Source organism: Pristis pectinata, chromosome 4 (assembly GCF_009764475.1).
Source record: "Pristis pectinata isolate sPriPec2 chromosome 4, sPriPec2.1.pri, whole genome shotgun sequence".
NCBI lineage: Eukaryota > Metazoa > Chordata > Chondrichthyes > Rhinopristiformes > Pristidae > Pristis > Pristis pectinata.
This window is the reverse complement of record NC_067408.1, coordinates 52989442-53007536: the sequence shown is the minus strand read 5'-3', so window position 1 is coordinate 53007536 and position 18095 is coordinate 52989442. Positions and strand designations below refer to the sequence as shown.

The 18095-nt window shown below is 40.8% G+C and overlaps 1 protein-coding gene across 2 annotated transcripts in view; it reads left to right on the top strand.

Moving 5' to 3' along the window:
- ublcp1 (ubiquitin-like domain containing CTD phosphatase 1) overlaps window positions 1-11027 on the top strand; it is a 32685-nt gene extending 21658 nt beyond the window's left edge. For both annotated transcript variants that reach the window (XM_052014849.1, XM_052014848.1), the window contains 5 exons: window positions 432-469; window positions 2064-2162; window positions 4699-4815; window positions 5336-5463; window positions 8322-11027. In XM_052014849.1, the coding sequence (XP_051870809.1) occupies window positions 432-469; window positions 2064-2162; window positions 4699-4815; window positions 5336-5463; window positions 8322-8349 (410 nt within the window). In that variant the 3' untranslated portion in view covers window positions 8350-11027. The remainder of the gene's footprint in view (window positions 1-431; window positions 470-2063; window positions 2163-4698; window positions 4816-5335; window positions 5464-8321) is intronic.
- Window positions 11028-18095: the final 7068 nt, after the last annotated feature.

Here is an 18095-nt window from a genome sequence, read left to right as displayed (position 1 = left end):
AAACCTTCCAGTCCTCATAATGTCCCTATGAGTTTTTTCTGGATGCTTTCCAGCTTAATGACATCCTTCCTATAGCTAGGCGACCGGAACTGCTTGTAATATTCCAAGTTTGGTCATGCCAACCTCTTGTACAGTGTCCTAACTCCGTGTACTCGATGCCCTCATTGAGTACAAAGTCAGTGATGAAAATCTATTTCTCTCTCCGCAGATGCTGCCTGACGTGATGAGCATTCCCAGCAAGTTGCTTTTACTTCATATGTTGCTGCAGTTGCTATGTAAAATATTTCAGTGTAAATTTCATTAGTCTGGCTAATTTTAGAATTAATCAATGACAGAGCAGCTATTCCCATTTAGTCTGCTTTTGTTTGGCTTTGCAATTGGTATAGTATGTCAAGACTCAATACAGTTTGTTTTTTCAATTTTCTACACAGCTGCCACTAGTATGAAGTGGATTGAAGTAAAAATGAAAGTAAGTTGTGTCTGAGTATCATTCTGTTTTATTGCTGATAATGGTTATTGGTGACAGTGTCTGACGATTTATGGTCTGATTCGATTTGTAGCAGTGACAGTATAAAGCATCCCTTGAGATCATATGATACCAGTGATGGGTATCTTCATCTTGAACTGAGGGCAACATTTCAGACCCAAAGTGTATTGTGATAATGATTTTTTTTTTACTTTTATGTTGCATTCAGTTTTTCAAAGGAGGTGATTACTATTTTTTTTCCCTAAAAGCATACAGCTTTTCAAACATTTCTTTTGACGCAGGGACTGATGCTGTGTGCAGTGAGGCATTGATTCAGTAACTGGTCATGTATCCTTGTGGTAGAAAGTCATTTCATCTTTGCTCTGGGATGGAATTGCAACAGAACAACTGAATAATTGCAGTGTTATGTTGTTCAGTTTTTGCAAAACTTAGAGAAGCTAGTCTGTGCAAGTGCAGTAACATGTTACTGATTTGCTAGTTCCAGCTTTCATGTGGGTTGTGGGGAGGATGATTCTCCGAATGGTAAACCTTTGTTGGACAAAGGAAACTTCCCCTGCCTCAGCCCTAGAAAGCCTTGGTGCCACCCACAGCACTGGCAACTTGATTGCATCCATTAATGCAAGTCTCACCAGAAACACTGAATAAATAAATCATATTTTTAGATCTTCGGTTTTGAACTTTTTGCTTCTATCCCAGGTAACTGCAGGAATTGCCTACACCCTGTTCATAAGAGTAGTGAACCTTGTGTTGCTGTCTGTATCCAACACTTCACCATCCCTGAGCAGTTTCCCTGCAAGAAGTCACACTTCCTTTCTAGCTCTTTTGATTTGTTTGACCTGGAGGAAATAGCCAGGCCTTGCTGGGAATCCCAGGGTTCCAGGCTTGGAATGGCTTTTCTCCTTCGGTTGCTTTTAAGTGGGTGAAAAATGCATGTTCTGCTCTAGCCTTCTATTAGAAAAGACTGGTAACTCTCAGCAAGCATGCTTTGTATTGCTGGAAAGGAGCCCATTTTTTCAGAGGAAAATAATTCCCATTTATATTGTGGCTCTTAAAGTGCTTCATATCGATATATGAACGAGCATAAAGGTGGAGCAGAATTTGGGTTTATGGTCCTTTTTAAGTCTGCCCTACTGCTCAGCTCTATCTGTTTGTGTGTACTTTCCTTGCATCTGGATCCTGATAACATTCAAAAATCCAGCAGTCTCTGACTTGAATGCTTTTACTCTACAACACTCAGCAGTATAGAATTGCAAAGGTTAACAATCTTCTGAATGAAGAAATCTCCCCTCACCTTGATCTTGGCTGTTCTTCCCTTAACCACCATGGTGCTCAGTTTGCAACTCTGCAGCCGAGGAAGTGGCCTCACTGTAAACCATGTCAAACTGCCTTAAAAAGTAATTTCTGCATTTCAATTACCTCTCATTCTCATAAAACCTGAAGAACAGACCAATTGTGTTTTTCTTTGGAGGGGAGAAATTGGAAATATACTCAGAATTCTGTTCATTTTCATATTTTCAGGTGGTTATGCAGTTTTACGAAAGTGATTTATTTTGCTGAGCATTCGCATTTTTTTCAGGAACTGGGAGTCACGACACATGCTAACTACAAGATAACCTTCATGTTGGACAGTGCAGCAATGATCACAGTGCATACACCTAAGCGAGGAGTGGTAGAGGTGAGTGCAAAGTAGTTGTTTAGGAATAAACAATGACTCTTTCAATTTAGTGCAGAACTTGCAAAGAATTGGATCACAGATAATTAATACTATTGGGATTTGATCAAAGAATTATTTCTGAAAGCTTTCTTTTAGTGTGAATTTTGTGCTCATCAAGGGCGAAATATATAAAGAAAAGATATGCCTTACCTCGTGTTAGCTGAGCTGCTTGATCCCCATGTCCTCTGAATGCCTTAAAGACTACTGATCTTAGCCTGAGCTTATGTAACAACTGAGAACGTACAAGCCCTTGGAGAATGTACAGCCCCTTGAGGTGGAGAATTCCAAAGATTTACAACCATCTGCCTAGAACATTTAGTGGAAAACAAAATACTGGGCTCACTCCAGAGGAAGGGTCTCAACCTGAAACTTCAGCTGTCCATTTCCTTACTCAGGTGCTGCCTGACCCACTGAGTTCCTCCAGCACTTTGGTTTTCACTGCAGTTTCCAGCATTTGCAGCCTCTCGCGTCTGCCTAGAACAGTGTCTTCCTACCTTGGTCCTAACAGCCGGAACCTCTACCTTCATACTGTGACTCCCAGTTTAAGATCCTCTAACTAGAGGAAAGAGCCTGTCAGCATCCACCTTGTCAGTCTCTTTAAAAACCTTTAACAGTTCACATAGAATCTATGGAGAGAGGAATAGTTAACATTTCAGGCTGCAACATTGACTATTTCTCACATCACAGATACTGCCTGACCAGCTGAGTGTTTCCAGCATTTTCTGTTTTATTTCCGATTTCCAGCATCTGCAGTTTTTTCTTATTATTTTTCCTTAGAACTTTCAATGTCTCAGTGCTATCACCCTCCATTCTTCTGAACTTTAAGTGCAGGCTGTTGTTAATTTCTCCTTCTACAGGGCAAGCTCCTTGGCTGAGGAATGAACCTAGTGAATCCATGCTTTGCTGAATCCAAGGCAATTATATCCTCATGTATAGAGGCCATGGATGCACAGTCTGCTCTAAATAATGTGTCACCAAAGCCCTGTCAAACTCAGCAAAATGTCCTAACGTACTCCAAGAGCCTTGCGGGGGGGAGAGAGGTGGTTTAGCATACCATATACCCTTGCACTTGGTTACAGTAACTGCATATTTAGTTTCTGTATCTTGTGAACCAGCCTACCAAGATCCCTTTGTACACAAACATTTATTGCTTTATTCATTGTGTAAAAAAAAAAAGTTTTTCTGTTCTTATCGCCAAACTGCATAACCTCATGCTTTTCCACGTTGTATTCTAGCAGCTACTTTTGCCCACTTGTCTCTTGTATTTGGCTCCATCCATTTGCACTCTTTGTGTCTACCTCTCAGCTGATATTTCCCATCCAACTTTGTATCATCAGCAGACTTGATACTTCATTCTTTTTTTCCTTTGCGTCATTAGTACAAAATATGAATAGTTGAGGGCCCAGTACTGATACTGTGCACCCTGCTGGTAATGGTCTGCCAACCTAAAAAATATTCATTTCTTCTCATTTAAGCAATCCCATATCCATGCTAATACATTACCCCCAAGCCCCTTGAATCTTTGTTACATAACACCTTTCTGTGTGGTATGTTATCAAATACTTATTGAAAGTCTGGCTTTAAAACCATCCCCATATATGTGCATCTGCTGGTTTCTCCATTTGTATCATGTTAGTTATGTTCTCAGAAACTTGTATTTGTCGAGCATGATTTTCCATTTTATAATGCTGGAGAATTAGTTCTTGATTTAGGCATGCAGTAGCAATACCACACATTCCTGATTTAGGTTAGGTTCAGAATAAAGCCCTCTCAATACTGTCTGATGCAGAGGTGGAAAAACACCTATCCTCTTTTTTTTCCCTTCCCACCCACCGCCCCCCCCCCCCCCAACCAATCCAATAAACTGTCTTTGCATCCTTGATATATCAGTTTTGGTGCTTTCTTACATTTGCAAGACCAGTTCGAACTGTGGCCATTTCTATGTGATCACACTAGTTAAAGTTGAACTAAAACTAGCTTTGCTGTGGATCTACATCAGCAGAAAGGGATATGAGACAGAGTCAGGCTCACTTCACCAGCTCAATCTTTTTTTAAAACTGGACTGATGCCATTCATTTCTAGTGCAGCTGAAGCTCTCTCTACTCAAGATAGGTTTGCATCAGTATTGATAACTCAAGCTGCTTTAATTAAGATCATTCTCCTCCTACTTGTCATTTTCAAGCCTCCTGCTGCAAATGGAATCGTGTGCTAGTTTTTTTTAAATTTAAATTTTTAAAAAAAATTTTATTTACAGCATGGTAACAGGCCCTTCCGGCCAAATGAGTCTGCGCCGCCCATTTTAAACTCAAATTAACCTTTGGAATGTGGGAGGAAACCGGAGGAAACCCACGTAGACACGGGAGAACGTACAAACTCCTTACAGACAGCGGCGGGAATTGAACCTCGATTGCTGGCGCTGTAATAGCGTCGCGCTAACCGCTACGCTACTGTGCCGCCGTGTTGATGAAAGATATTTCACAAAGGCTTTTCCTCACAGGTCAAGCCGCTGGGAGTCATTTGGGATAAATTTCCTGAGTTCTACAGTAGAAAAAATACGATAATGTTTGATGATATTGGACGAAACTTTCTGATGAATCCACAAAATGGGCTAAAGGTAAGGGCAATCCTCTAGCAATACAAGTGTTCCGTGCACTGTGTCTTACAATGTTCTTTCTTTGATGTATGTTTTCCATGGTATAAGCCACCATTGACTGCTATCCTATTACCTACTTGTTTGACTACGTAACTTAGATGTAACCAAAGGTGCCTTTTATGATCTGTCAGATATTTGTGCCTTTTGAGCATATAATTTTTACTTTTGTGGCTTTCAACAGCAATGTTATTCAGCCTCTTTATTTCACAGAGAAAAAGCATAGTTATATTTAGATTCACTTACTGTAATCAGTGGAATTCAATACTTGCCCATGGTAAAAATGAAAGAAAGCACTGTATTTTCTCATATCTCAAAGGCAATTCCTTCACCTGCAATATTCCTATGTCAGTGGATTATCTGTTATGCCAGACAGGAAAAGACCAATGTGTCCATGTAGTATGCCCACTGTTTTTGAAATGAAGATTGTGCTAACTATCCTTGTGGGATGGCAAGATGTAAACTTATTGCAATTTATTTCCAGATTAGACCTTTCATGAAGGCTCATCTTAACCGAGATAAAGATATGGAACTGATGAAATTGTCGCAATACCTGAAGGAGATTGGCAAGTTAGAAGATTTCACGGAGCTTAATCATAAATACTGGGAAAGGTATGGATACTGCTTGCCCACCCCCTGTGCCCAATGACAAGGCTGTGCTTTAACTGTTGGTACTGCATGAATGTTCCAGCTGTTGAATGATAACGGTACAGCTGCTTCGGCAGGGAGATTTGAGAACGTGTTTCACTAAGAATAGATTCCAACTCTGCCACTTCACATCATGGTTCCAGAGAGTGAACAATGCTTATCACATAAGGACATAAGAAATGGAGCGGGAATCAGTCATGTGGCCCCTTAAATCTGCACTGCCATTCAGTAAGATTAAGGCTAGTGTGATTTTTTTTTTTTGGCCTTGACTCCATTTCTCCTCTCTGATTCCCATAAACTGTGATTGCCCTGTTGTCCAAACATCTATCTACCTCGTCCTTGAGTAAACAGTGACTCAACATCCATAGAGAATTCCAAAGGACATCAATACCCTAAGAGAAGAAATTTCTCCTCAAATCAATTTCAAGTATTTGACCCCTTTTCCTGAGAATGTGCCCCCTAGTTCTGGTCTCCCCATCCAGTGAAAACATCCTCATTTGTTTTGTCATGTTGTGCCTCCTCAAAACCTTGTACACTTCTTGTCTCTTGTTCTTCTAACCCCAAAGATCACTGGCTCATTCTGCTTAATATTACCTCATTTCCTCTCTTAGGCCTCTAAGTCAAGGATAACCTTCCTTAAATAATGAGGCCAAAACTGTGTGCTGTATCTTTGGAAGTGGTCTCAATACAACCCTGTACAGTTGTCGCAAGGCTTCCTTACTCTTACTCCATGCCCCTGCAATAATGGCTAACATTTTATTTTCCACCTTAACTGCTCACTGTACCTGCATGCTTCCATTTTGCTTTCCTTGCATGAGAATGGCCAGATCTCTGAACAGCAACACTTCTTTGTTTCACACCATTTGAATAATATTCTGTTTTTCTATCCTATGTACCAGAGAGGGTAACCTCACATTTTCCCTCCTGGTACTCAATCTGCCGTCTTTCTGCCCAGCCATTCAACTTGTATACACTTGGTATCTTCTTCACAACTTGCACATCTATCAATATATCATCAACAAACTTAGATAACTTGCACTCCGTCCCTTCATCTAAGACATTAATTTAGATTGTAAATGGCTGGGGCCTTGGCACTGATGGCTGGGGCACCCTGCTGCTCACAGTTTGAAAATGACCAGTTTTCTTTGTTCTTCCTTTAACCAAACTTCTATCCATTCTAATATCTTGCACTTTAAAATGTTATTTTCCACCTTCTCTCCTTCCTTTTGAACTCTGCTTGAATCTCTCCACCTGGTTACCTCTTCCCTGTACTATAAAAAGCCTTCTCAGAACTGCTCCCCTTGAGTATGGTTTTGGCTGCTCCTATTTCTGCTTCTGTGTGTGTGTTTGAATGTTTTCTTTGTGAAAGTTGAAGTATATTTACTATTACAATGAATTGTTGCAATCTGCAATTTGTTGCCTGAAAGAGTGGAGGTAACAGATTCAGTGGTAACTTTCAAAAAGGAGCTGGATCTTTGTTTGAAAAAGAGAGATCTGCTAGAAAGTAGAGAGGGAATCAGGCTAATTGTTAGCTCTCTCAGGGAGTAGGGCTGGCCAAGAACTACTTCCTGTGCTGAATCTTATTCTTCACATGGTTTGTACAGCCCATTTAAGCTCTGGGATCTCGGTTCAAATTCTGGCAGGCCTGGTGGTATGTGTATCTCCCTTGGATTTTATGGATTGCAGGTTGTGACCAGGTTCTGAGTGCAAAGTAAATATCAGTCTTGTCTAAAAACAAAGGATGGCTGATGTGGGTGGTTGTGCGTTAGGAGCTACTTTTCCAGATCTGGAGCTCAATCACATGATTGTGGATGGAGCAGACTGAGTTGTCCTTGGTATCCTTCAGTACCCATCTATGATACTGGATTGTGAAGTGGGACAATGTGCCATGTCTGAGCATTGATGCCCTTCTGAGAATGATACATGGATGCATTTGTTATTAATAGGAGGCCAAAAGTAGAATACAGTTAGCAGGTACCTTGTGCACTTGTTCTGTAGGCATGAGTCTATGTTTTTAGGCATTTTAAGCAAAACATTTCTTTACCAAAACAATTTTTATAGCTAATTTAATGGAATCATAGAAAATCTATGACATGGGAAACCATTTAACCCATCTGAGCTAGTCAAAAAAGAGCCACCAGCCTAAGCCCTTCAGGTCACCGCCCTACAGGTACTTCTTAAATGAAGTGAGAGTTTCAGGCAATGAGTTCCAGAGCCCTACCACCCTCTAGGTTTTTTTAAAAAAAACAATCTTTCCTCCTCTCGCCTCAAACCCTTCCATCAATTACTTTAAGTCCATTTTTTTGATCCCTCTCCTAGGGGAAATAGATCTTTCCCATCCACTCTATCTAGGCCCCTTATAATTTTATATAAGTTAGTCTCCCCTTAACTCTCTCTGTTCATCATTATTTTAGTTACCTTAGACAGGATAACTATCCATCCTGATAAAATATCACCAGGAAAAAGAATAGGAAACAAGCTGATTTATAAACCACAGTTTAGTTTTGGGTAACCCTAAGTCTGTAAATAGGTATTAAAATGGGAACTCTGAGGCATTCCAGTTTTGGAATTTCTGGGAAAGCACAAGCAGGTTTTTAACAGTGACTGAAGGAAGGTAAGTTCGGAGAAGAAATGGCCATAGAGGTGTTCATAAAAGTAGAAAAAGACATTTTAAAAAAGTGTCACAGCTGCCTCTGTGACAATGAAGAATTCAAAGTTTACTATCAAAATTTTTTTTATTCATTGTTTGTATTCTTGGAAATGTTCTCTTTTTCAGCATTAAATGCCATCCTTTTTAATTGATCATGTCACCTCTTCTGCAGATATCTTTCCAAGAAGCAAGGGCAATGAGCCCCATGTGGATCTTCCTGCCCTAGGATGTGTATACTTCAGAATTATGTGACAAAACTTTAACTGTGATTGAACTCAGAACAAGTGCTGAGCACTTCGACAGACAAAAACATTTAAAAAAAACACGCCAAAGGGACTTATCAACTGACATACTACCTGCAACTTTCTTTATCCTTTGGTCTTTCACTGTGGAAGAGTGAATTGAACAAAGGACAATATGCTTCAGCAAAATACTGTCACACTGTGTGAATTCATAGGAATGTATTCCAGCTGTGTCGTCATTAATCTACTGTATGTCTAAGTATGGCTTCCTTGCTTTGTTGTGAAGTTGGCAGAAAACAAAAGTGTGCTAATTGCAGGTTACTCTTGTATAGAGTAAGTTGCTTCCATTTGTTTTGTTAAGCAGTTCTTCCCTGTGCGCTGGGTTGGACTACATAAGTGATAAAATGTTCAATTCCCATATGAGCAATTTCAGTTTGACCAAGGTTTTAAGAGAGGGAACATTTTAAACTTGCCTCAGTGGAATTGGCTCCTGTGTATAAGCAGCAGACTGGCAGATGTACCATAGGCCTCCAGTCTTTTGGTCCACTGCAAGTTCCCCATTCCTAAGGAAGGAAGTACTTTCACTCAGTTAAATTGTATGAAAATGTAGAGTGCTTAAGCACCGATGTTGTCCCCAACTGGCTCAGAAGTTTGGATTGGACATTCAGACCAAAATTTTTCCATTCAGACCTGAAGGAACAGTTTTGCCTTCATTCTTGTTCATTCCACTGTCACGTCACATGCCATACGTTAGATTGACAATGTTGCCTGCTATGAGGTGCTACAGATTTCTCCCCAGAGGTTATTCAGGATGAACTGTACTGTAAACTCATTTTCTGGGTGCTATGTTTTATGTGTTTCTGAGATCCAGCTTAATGAATAATTGGCATGACATTAATTATACACTCCAGGGGAGCACTGGCAGTGGGTTCTCTCTGCACTGTAAGGTGCCTGAAGAAACCAGGCTAAAGTGAAAACTCTACATGGTGCAGAAACAAAATAAGCTTCAGCAAACACAGAGATGTGATCTTAAACTCTTATCTCCATATGGTTTCTTGCAGATAGTTTTTTTAAAAAAAAGCATGAATAGAAGTGTGGAAGGATCACTTGTTTCAGAATCTTATGACCTTTCAATTTTTTTTAAAGTTGCTTGCAAGGTATCAGAAGCTTGAGTCTTCTATTACTGACTGTTCCCAACAGTACAAAGGAGGTGGCCTTTGAAGCGTGTTCCAGGACCCAAGGAAGGCCTTCAGTGATGCAGGGAAAAAAAAGCCATCATGTTCCCTTTGTGCATGCTGTCATTGGGGGCACCCTGCAAATACTCAGATTGTAGTTCTTTAGTAATGCTCTTCTATCACCATGTTGCTTGGTGTTGAAGCTGGTATATCAGCATTTCTTGCAGTGAATCTACATGTCATGGTACATAAAACCTGCAAAGAAAATTAACCACCTCTTCCCCTCAATGCCCTGCCCCTCCACAACCTTTCCACAGCCTCTGCCCTAGTGGTGCACTATAGAGTTGGCAAATAAGTGTTTTCTTTAAGTCCACATAGGTTGCCCTGCTGGGAATTGAAGTCAAAACTAATTGGTTTACAGTTTAGTCTGGCTGACAGGACCAGAAATGTCCTGGAATTTTTATGTTGGTTTCTTCATGTTGTATGTTTCATTTGTTACTGCAGTGTGCTTCTCGTTCTTTTAAATAAATAAAACAGGCATTCCAGGTTGAATTCTGTATTTTTAAAAAAGGTTTTGTTTTTTGAGTGGAGCATATCAAAGGTGTAAATATCAAGTAAGGTACCTGTAGGGATTCTTTGGCCCAACATTTTTTTAAATGGCTTTTTATTATTTGAAGCTAATATACTATTTACTTTGAAAATCCAGAGCCAGGTGCCCATGATTGTGAATATAATTGAGGAATGTGTGCAGGGGAAAAAGAAACTTAAAACATGCTTGGGAGCTACCAACCTAATAACAATCCATATGGTTGCTGTTACACAAGTTCACCATTATGTGTTTCGAAAGTATGAGGATCTGCTCTAAATGCCCTCCACCATCTCCTTCACTTGGTATAGTGCTGCACCTTGCAGTCTAGGGAGGTTGCAGATTCCCTGTTGCTGTCGGTGGCTAGGCTGTCCCCAAATCTTTCACCTACAATCAGATATATATTGGAGGGTGATCAGTGACTGTCTTGACACTTGCCCCACTATTAACTACATTAATTTCATTTCCTTGCCATATTCACTTGAAAACCCTTAATTTTTGCTGTTATTAATCTTGATCTTGAATATACTTGTGCATTGACCATCCACCTGTGTTGTAGAAAATTACAAAGATTTTCAAATCGTTTAAAAAAAAATTCTCTTCAAAATGGCTGACGCTTTATCCTAAATCTAAAACTTCTAGTTCTAGACCTCCCAGCTTAGTGAAACAGCCTCTCAGCACCTGTAGTGTTGAGACAAGTATTTTCTATATTTCAATGAAATCTTTGATTCATTGAAATTCTGGAGAATCCATCCTACTCTTTTTGATCTTCCCACATAAGGCAGTTCATCCTGATAATCACTCTGGTGAAACTTCAGTGCACTTCCATTAGGGCAAGTATATCTTCCTTAGGAACAGCTGAAACAGAAGTAAGATGTTTCACCAATTGCATTAAGGCTTTCTTATTTTCAAAGTCCTTGCAATAAAGACTAACATTTATATTTCTAATTGTTTTTCATACCTGCATATTAACTGAATCCTATTCAAGAATGTCAGAAGTTCCTCTGCATAGTCCTTCACCTTGTTAAAACAACTTCTCTGCTTTCCCTACCACATTGGGTAATTTCATATTTCCCCACATTGTTTTTTTTTACACAGAGGGTGATGAGTGTGTGGAATGAGCTGCCAAAGGAAGTGGCTGAGGCAGGTACAATAACACCTTTTAAAAGTTATTTGGACAGGCACATGGATGGGAAAGGTTTAGAAGGTCATGGGCCAAACACAAGCAAATGAGACTTGCTTGGATGGACATCTTGGTTGGCATGGACTAGTTGGGCCAAAGTCCCTGTTTCCATCCTATATGATTCTAACTTGCTTCTTTCCATTTATCTGGAGTGCCACAGAGTGACAAAAGAGAAGCAGGCCCTTTGGCCCACTGAGTCTGCACAGACCACTAAACATCCAGATACACTAATACCATCAACTCCCCCAAGATTCTACTACTCACACTTGAGGTACTTAACAGTGGCCAATTAACCTATCAAAACACATGTATTTGTCATATGGGAGGAAGCAGGACCCAAAGGAAACCCATGTGGTTGCAGGGACAATGTGTAAATTCAACACAGCACCGGAGGTTAGGATTGAACCCAAGTTGCTGGAGCTGTGAGGTAGCCACTTTACTAGCTACGCCATCGTGGTATATGGATGTTGAGGTGCTGATAGCGCTTGATATAGATGGCATTTATGATGACAAAGCCCACCTGTGCTCAAATTGCAAATTAAGGTTTGTGTTATTAAATTAGGCTGGACTGCATTTAAAGTAATGTCCTTGAGTTAATTTTATGATGTTATAATAATTTATCAACTATATTACAATGGCTGGTGCCAAACCCATTAGATAAAGATGGTTATGGTTGGTTTCATGCCACTGATTGCTGAGTGGTCAAGGTGCAGATTGCAGCTACTGTGGCAGAAAAATAAACAAGAGTTGATAGGCATATAAGGGAGTATAAATTGCAGGACCACAGGGAAACAAGGCAAGGGAATGGGTCTGATGGGATTGCACTGTTGTGAGCCACCAGGGACCTGATAGTCCATCTGGCCTCCAGTATTGTAACAAATAAGTAATAACAACCTATATGCTTGAGGGTTGTGAACAGTCTTGCTCAGGTTTAGGTGATAGGGTGGGGTGTGGAATTGGTAACCACAGAATGGAGTTCAAGGTGGAGGTTGAAGATAATGCCTTTGATTTTCTTAGTACTTAACTGGAGGAATTAACAGCTCGCCCAGCATGCTATGTCATACTGGCAACATGATTACGCTGGAGGCAGTGCTCTGCAGAGGTGGTGAGGCAGTACTGGCTATTGCCACGGTGAATGTGGATGAAATCTTTCTGCTTATGGATAGACACTCAGGATTGAACATGGCAATTAAGACATAGGAGGGTATAAAGATAGATCCTTGAGGGACTCCAGGGGTAAATGTCTGGGGGCAAGAAACCACTGCAGCAGATTCTCTGATAGACTGGGTGGCAAAGAGCAAAACAGGTGAGAGTGATCCATTCTACCAGGATAACAAGGAGGTTGCCTCTTGGGGAAGTGATAGTATTGATAGGCTTAGGTAGCAGTAACCAGTGAGGTGTTGCACTTTGACAAGTTAAATCAGGGCAGGACTTAAACATTAAATGGCAGGGCCCTGGAGAGTGCTGTAGAACAGAGAGACCAAGGGGTACAGATGCATAATTGCTTGAAAGTGGAAACATAGGTAGACGTCTGGCACACTTGCCTTCATAAGTCAAGGCTTTGAATGCAGGACTTGGGAAGTCATGTTACAACTGTATAAGTCGTTGGTGAGACCACACTTTAGAGTATTGAGTGCTGTTCTGGTCACCCAACTATAGGAAGGATGTCATTGAGCTGGAAAGGTTACAGAAAAGATGCACAAGGATGTTACAGGCAACAGAGGGCTTGAGTTTTAAGGAGAGGTCAGATAGGCTAGGACTCTTTTCCCTGGAATGTAGGAAGCTGAGAGGTGACCTTATCAAGATATAAAACCATGAGGGGCGTAGATAAGGTGAATGGTCACAGTCTTTTTCCCAGGGTTAGTGGAGTCTAAAACCAGAGACCATAGATTTAAGTTGAGAGGGGAAAGATTTAAAGGGGACCTGAGAGGCAATTTTTTCACACAGACTGGTGGGTATTTGGAATGAGCTGCCAGAGGAAGCTGTAGAGATGGGTACAACTACATTGTTTAAAAGATATTTGGACAGGTACATGGATAGGAAAAGTTTAGAGGGATATTGGCCAAACTCAGGCAAATGAAACTAGCTCAAATAGCCAACTTGGTCGGCACGGACAAGTTGGGCCAAAGGGATTGTTTTCGGGCTGTATAACTTTATGACTCTTACAATGTTATGTACAGTTGTGTAAAACTCAACATTACCACCACCAGATGGCAGTCAGTGCAAGCTGATGGGGTCTCATTGATATCTCAGGGCAAGGATATGAAGGTTTAACATTGATGCTGAGTTGTTGAGCCTTGTGGAATGGATTCTGATTTGTTGGGAGTTATCTCAAGGCAACGGGCATAAAAAGTGCCAGATAGCCTTCAACATCTCATGCCTGAAAGAAGAAAATCAGCCAGAGCTCAGACTTGTTATAACCTGTGATCCTTATTGGAAAGTGGATGTTATGTGAGGACACCATCAGGCTGTGGAAATGCTCTTCCATAGCCAATCAGTATGTCCGTTCTCATCTCCTTGGTTCTCACTGACACACTGGATGCCTGCAAATGATTGTGTCCAAAATAGGAGCAACACCTTGGAGAGCAAGAAAAATGGTTTATTTTTGTTTTGAATATAAGCAAAGACTTAATGAGGAATCCACATGAGTTTCTACCTTTGAATATGTGAAAAAAAACCAAAGCCAGGTTCTGAGGAATTTTGAAATTAAGACTGTGCCTGGGATGTGTTGCTGAGTCTGGATAAGAAGTTGGCCATTGGGACAGGGCTGAAGAAAAATCTGTGAAGATGAATTCTCTACCTTGGAGAGCTGTGGAAGCTCAGTTATTGAGCATATTCATTCTGGTGATGGATAGGTTTTTAGATAATAAAGGACTTGGAGAATATAGGTGATGTGGTAATACTATGCATTACCATCTTCTAGAGAAAACAGATAAAGAGGGAGGAAAGCTTGTTGTGCTAAGGTCATTAGCTGAGAGAGAGATTGCTTTTTGCTGAAGATCTCACCAGTCATCTTCATGATGGATACACAGGGACTGTATTCTTAAGTGTTTAGTTGAATGAGAGGAGATCTCATTGAAACCAATAAAATTCTTAAAGAGCTTGACGGCTAGATGCAGGAAGGATATTTCTGCTAACTGGGGAGTCTTGGATCAGAGGGAACAGTTTGATAATAAGTGATTGGTCATATAGGATTCAGAAGAAGAGAAATTCCTTCTTCCAGAAGGTGGTGAATCTTTGGAATTCTCTGTGCTGGAGTGATGTGGAGGCTTAGTCATTGTGTTCATTCTAAACAGAGATAGATCTAGAGTCATAGAGTCATACAGCTTGGAAACAGGCCCTTCGGCCCAACTAGTCCACACTGACTAAGATTCCCATTTAAGCTAGTCCCATTTGCCCATGTTTAGCCCATATCCCTCTAAGCCTTTCCTATCCATGTACCTGTCCAAGTAGCTTTTAAATGTTAATGTACTGCCTCAAACACTCAACCATTTCTGGGCATTAAGAGAACTAAGGGATATGGATATAGTGCAGAGAAATGGTGTTGAGGTAGAAGATCAGCCATGATCTTGATGAATAGCAGAGCTGGCTCAATTGGATGAATAGGCCTAGTGTTGCTCCTATTATATTCTTATGACCTCTCTAATCTGATGCAATAACATATGAGGGCATGAGAATACGTGATCAGCAGTCATCGGACTCACTCCAACTCACCAACCACTCTTTCAACAGACTTCACAAACTCAGCTAGACTTCACAATACCACACAGAACTGCTCCTTCTTATTTCCAGATGTACTCATCATTGCTTAGCAACCATCTGACCCACCTTCATGCCAAGAGAGCTCACAGAAACCCTGAGCAAGAAAGGAAAAAAAGATATAGAATGTCTTAACGTGTGTTGAGGCACAAAACCTTACAATCACACTGAAAACCATTGAGATCATTTCTCTGGTTGCTCTTGCCTGAATCCATTCTAAACCCATTCTGCTGACCTTGCTTCTAAGCATATATTCTTCAATTTCCTTTTCAAAAGCCTTATACCACAAACTGCCAAATATATCCCCTTTTAAAAAAATCGTTGTGCCTTTCCATTGAGAAATTAGTGGAAAATTTTGTGTGATCTGACAATTGGTGACCTGAGCACTCCTCCTTGTTCATAGCCATCTTCAGACTATTCATTAAGACATTTAGGGGTGGGATTGGGTTAGGATCCAGTTGATTTCCAGCCTCGTACTGGAAGCCAGATTTGCAGTCTCCATAAGGCAGAATTGTATTATTAGAATAGGTTTTGAATATGGCCTTTTACTCAAAGGGTTTTTGGTATCAATAAACCAAAGGCGCTTTCCAGCAATTTGTGGTACAGTAGTCCATGCCCTTGTATTCCTGTGTAACAACACTCTAACTATCCCCATTCTTCTGTTGACGGTTCTGAGCCTACACTGCCCTATTCACAAATCAGTCACAACAAACTGCTGCCATCAACTTTCAAAGCTGTTGGGAGCTCTGGAAACCTTGAGGCCCCTCGATCACCTTTGGATCCAATGGGCCCCGGTGTTTTGAGATTTTCTCCATTATTAGTTCAAGCAATAAGTTGAAAGAGCTCAAACCATCATCTGTAAGATCCTTAGATTCCATATTCAACCCCATCTGAAAGATGGAGAGGGATCGGCCAAGCTGGAAGGACCATCCCTGCTATCAGGCTTCCTTCCCAGTGCAACTGGGAAGTAATGGAGGATGCTACCAAATCCCACATTCCTGTCTTGCAAAGGCCAATACGTGGCATAACCTTTTCTGGTGCTAGTGACGTGCTGCTTGACCTTTTGGGTGTTTCCAGCATTTTCTGTTTTTATTTTCAGTTTCTGTACCCGAGTGAGCTTTCTGAGCAGTTTGATAGAACATTCAGTCAGGGCTGGAACAAGCTGTACTGGAGGCTCGCACCCCATTTTCAATCCAGCAGCGCACACTTCCAGTAGGCGTGGATGGTGGGGGTGGAAATTTGGAAGAAAAGGATCAACAACCCAATCCCAAGGTTCATAGGACTAAAGTGGGAACGCAGGTAAGTCAGGGTAGCTGCTTCCCAGAGGAGCCTTACCAACCCTCAGCCAGTTTGTGAGTGGGCAAAGTTATGCCAAGACATTCACTGGGTCAATGCGGCCAAGTAAATAAAACAATGTTCACTTGTACTAACGTGGACCACAATGTCTACTGTTAAATTGAAACATTGCTTCAGGGTACCTCTGGTATTTCTAGTGAAACAAACAACCTGCTGGAAGAACTCAGTGGGTCAAGCAGCATCTGTGGGAGGAAAGGAATTGTCGACATTTTGGGTCAAACCCCTGCATCTGATATTTCTAGATTTGCCTATTAATGTTGAACAATTCCCCTGATGATTATGTCTCCCAAGCTGCTTTCTTTCTCTCTCTTGAGCTCACCAGATTGCTGGATGCTTGAAGCTCCTAAATCTTAGATATCCAAATCACTCCATGTACCTTCCATAACAGTTCAAGTGATTTAAAGGAGAGTGTTGCAGATTACTAATGCAGAACGTCATGCTCCAAGGATCTCCCTGACTCTTCATCTTGTCAAGTTTCAAGATCACTTAATATAAAACTAGTACGACTGCCTGTAGAGAGCTTCTATCCCCATCGCTCTCAATTATAAGGTACCAGCTGGTGATTCCCTGTTTACACCCTAACTGCTCATTGGTAATGGTCCCATCTTCATACAAATTCGCACCAAACTGTCACATAATATTTTCTAAAGTACCAGCCATATTGGGAGTCTTTAAAAGTTGATGTCGATTAGTTGTAGATAGACTGTACAGATTCATAGAGATACAGCGGGGAAACAGGACCTTCGGCTCACTGAGTCAGTGCTAAAAATCAACCACCCATGTACACAAATCTGTTCAAATTGGGTTTCTTCTACCTTGGTTCACCATTCCTACCCCCACCCCCATCTTGCTCTGTCTGCCCATCAAGATGACAAAAGTTACTGGGGGTGGGGTGGGGAGGTGTAGTTCCCTGCTCAACACCCACAGCCTCATCTTCCAGTAGAACAGAGGAGGAGAGAATAAGTGACTCAGAATATCAGGGGTTCCTGATGCTTGAACGTGGGGGTATTTAATGGGAATATGGAAAGGGGCAAGGAATTAAAAGATGTGTTGATGGAAAACAGCAGTAAATTAGAGGAGGTTTGTGTGAAACATAAACACTCTATTAGACCAGTTAGTCCAGATGGCCTGTTCCTCTTCTATAAAATTCTCCATTATGCTTTGTAATAAATCCCACAATTTGGATTTTATTTCTCTGCTTGATTAAAAGCTGCTTCTGATGAACCCTTGTTTACTTTTTGTGCTCCTTTGGATTAATTCCAAGGCGTGTGGTTTTTTTCCTCATTGACTCTTTGTGTTATTCTTTTACTAAAGCTAAGATTTCCAATCTGAGCTAATTTGACACCAAAGGGATTAAGGTGAAGAATTCTCGCTGGTGAGGCTATTTTAGTGGTTTTTGGATTTCGTTTTATATAATGTAGTTTTGGGATGTTGGAAGCACTAAGCTTTAATGTTTCAGACACCCAATGTCAGCATCAAGCAGACTTCTTGGAGTAAAGCTTCCTCTACCTTTGACATGTGGGTCAGGTATATTACTTTCAAATATGCATTTATGTAATGTTTTTATTAACTGTACAGAATAGGCCTAAAAGCAAAAGTAAATACTCACAGATGCTGGAAATCTGAAATAAAGCAGAAAATTTGG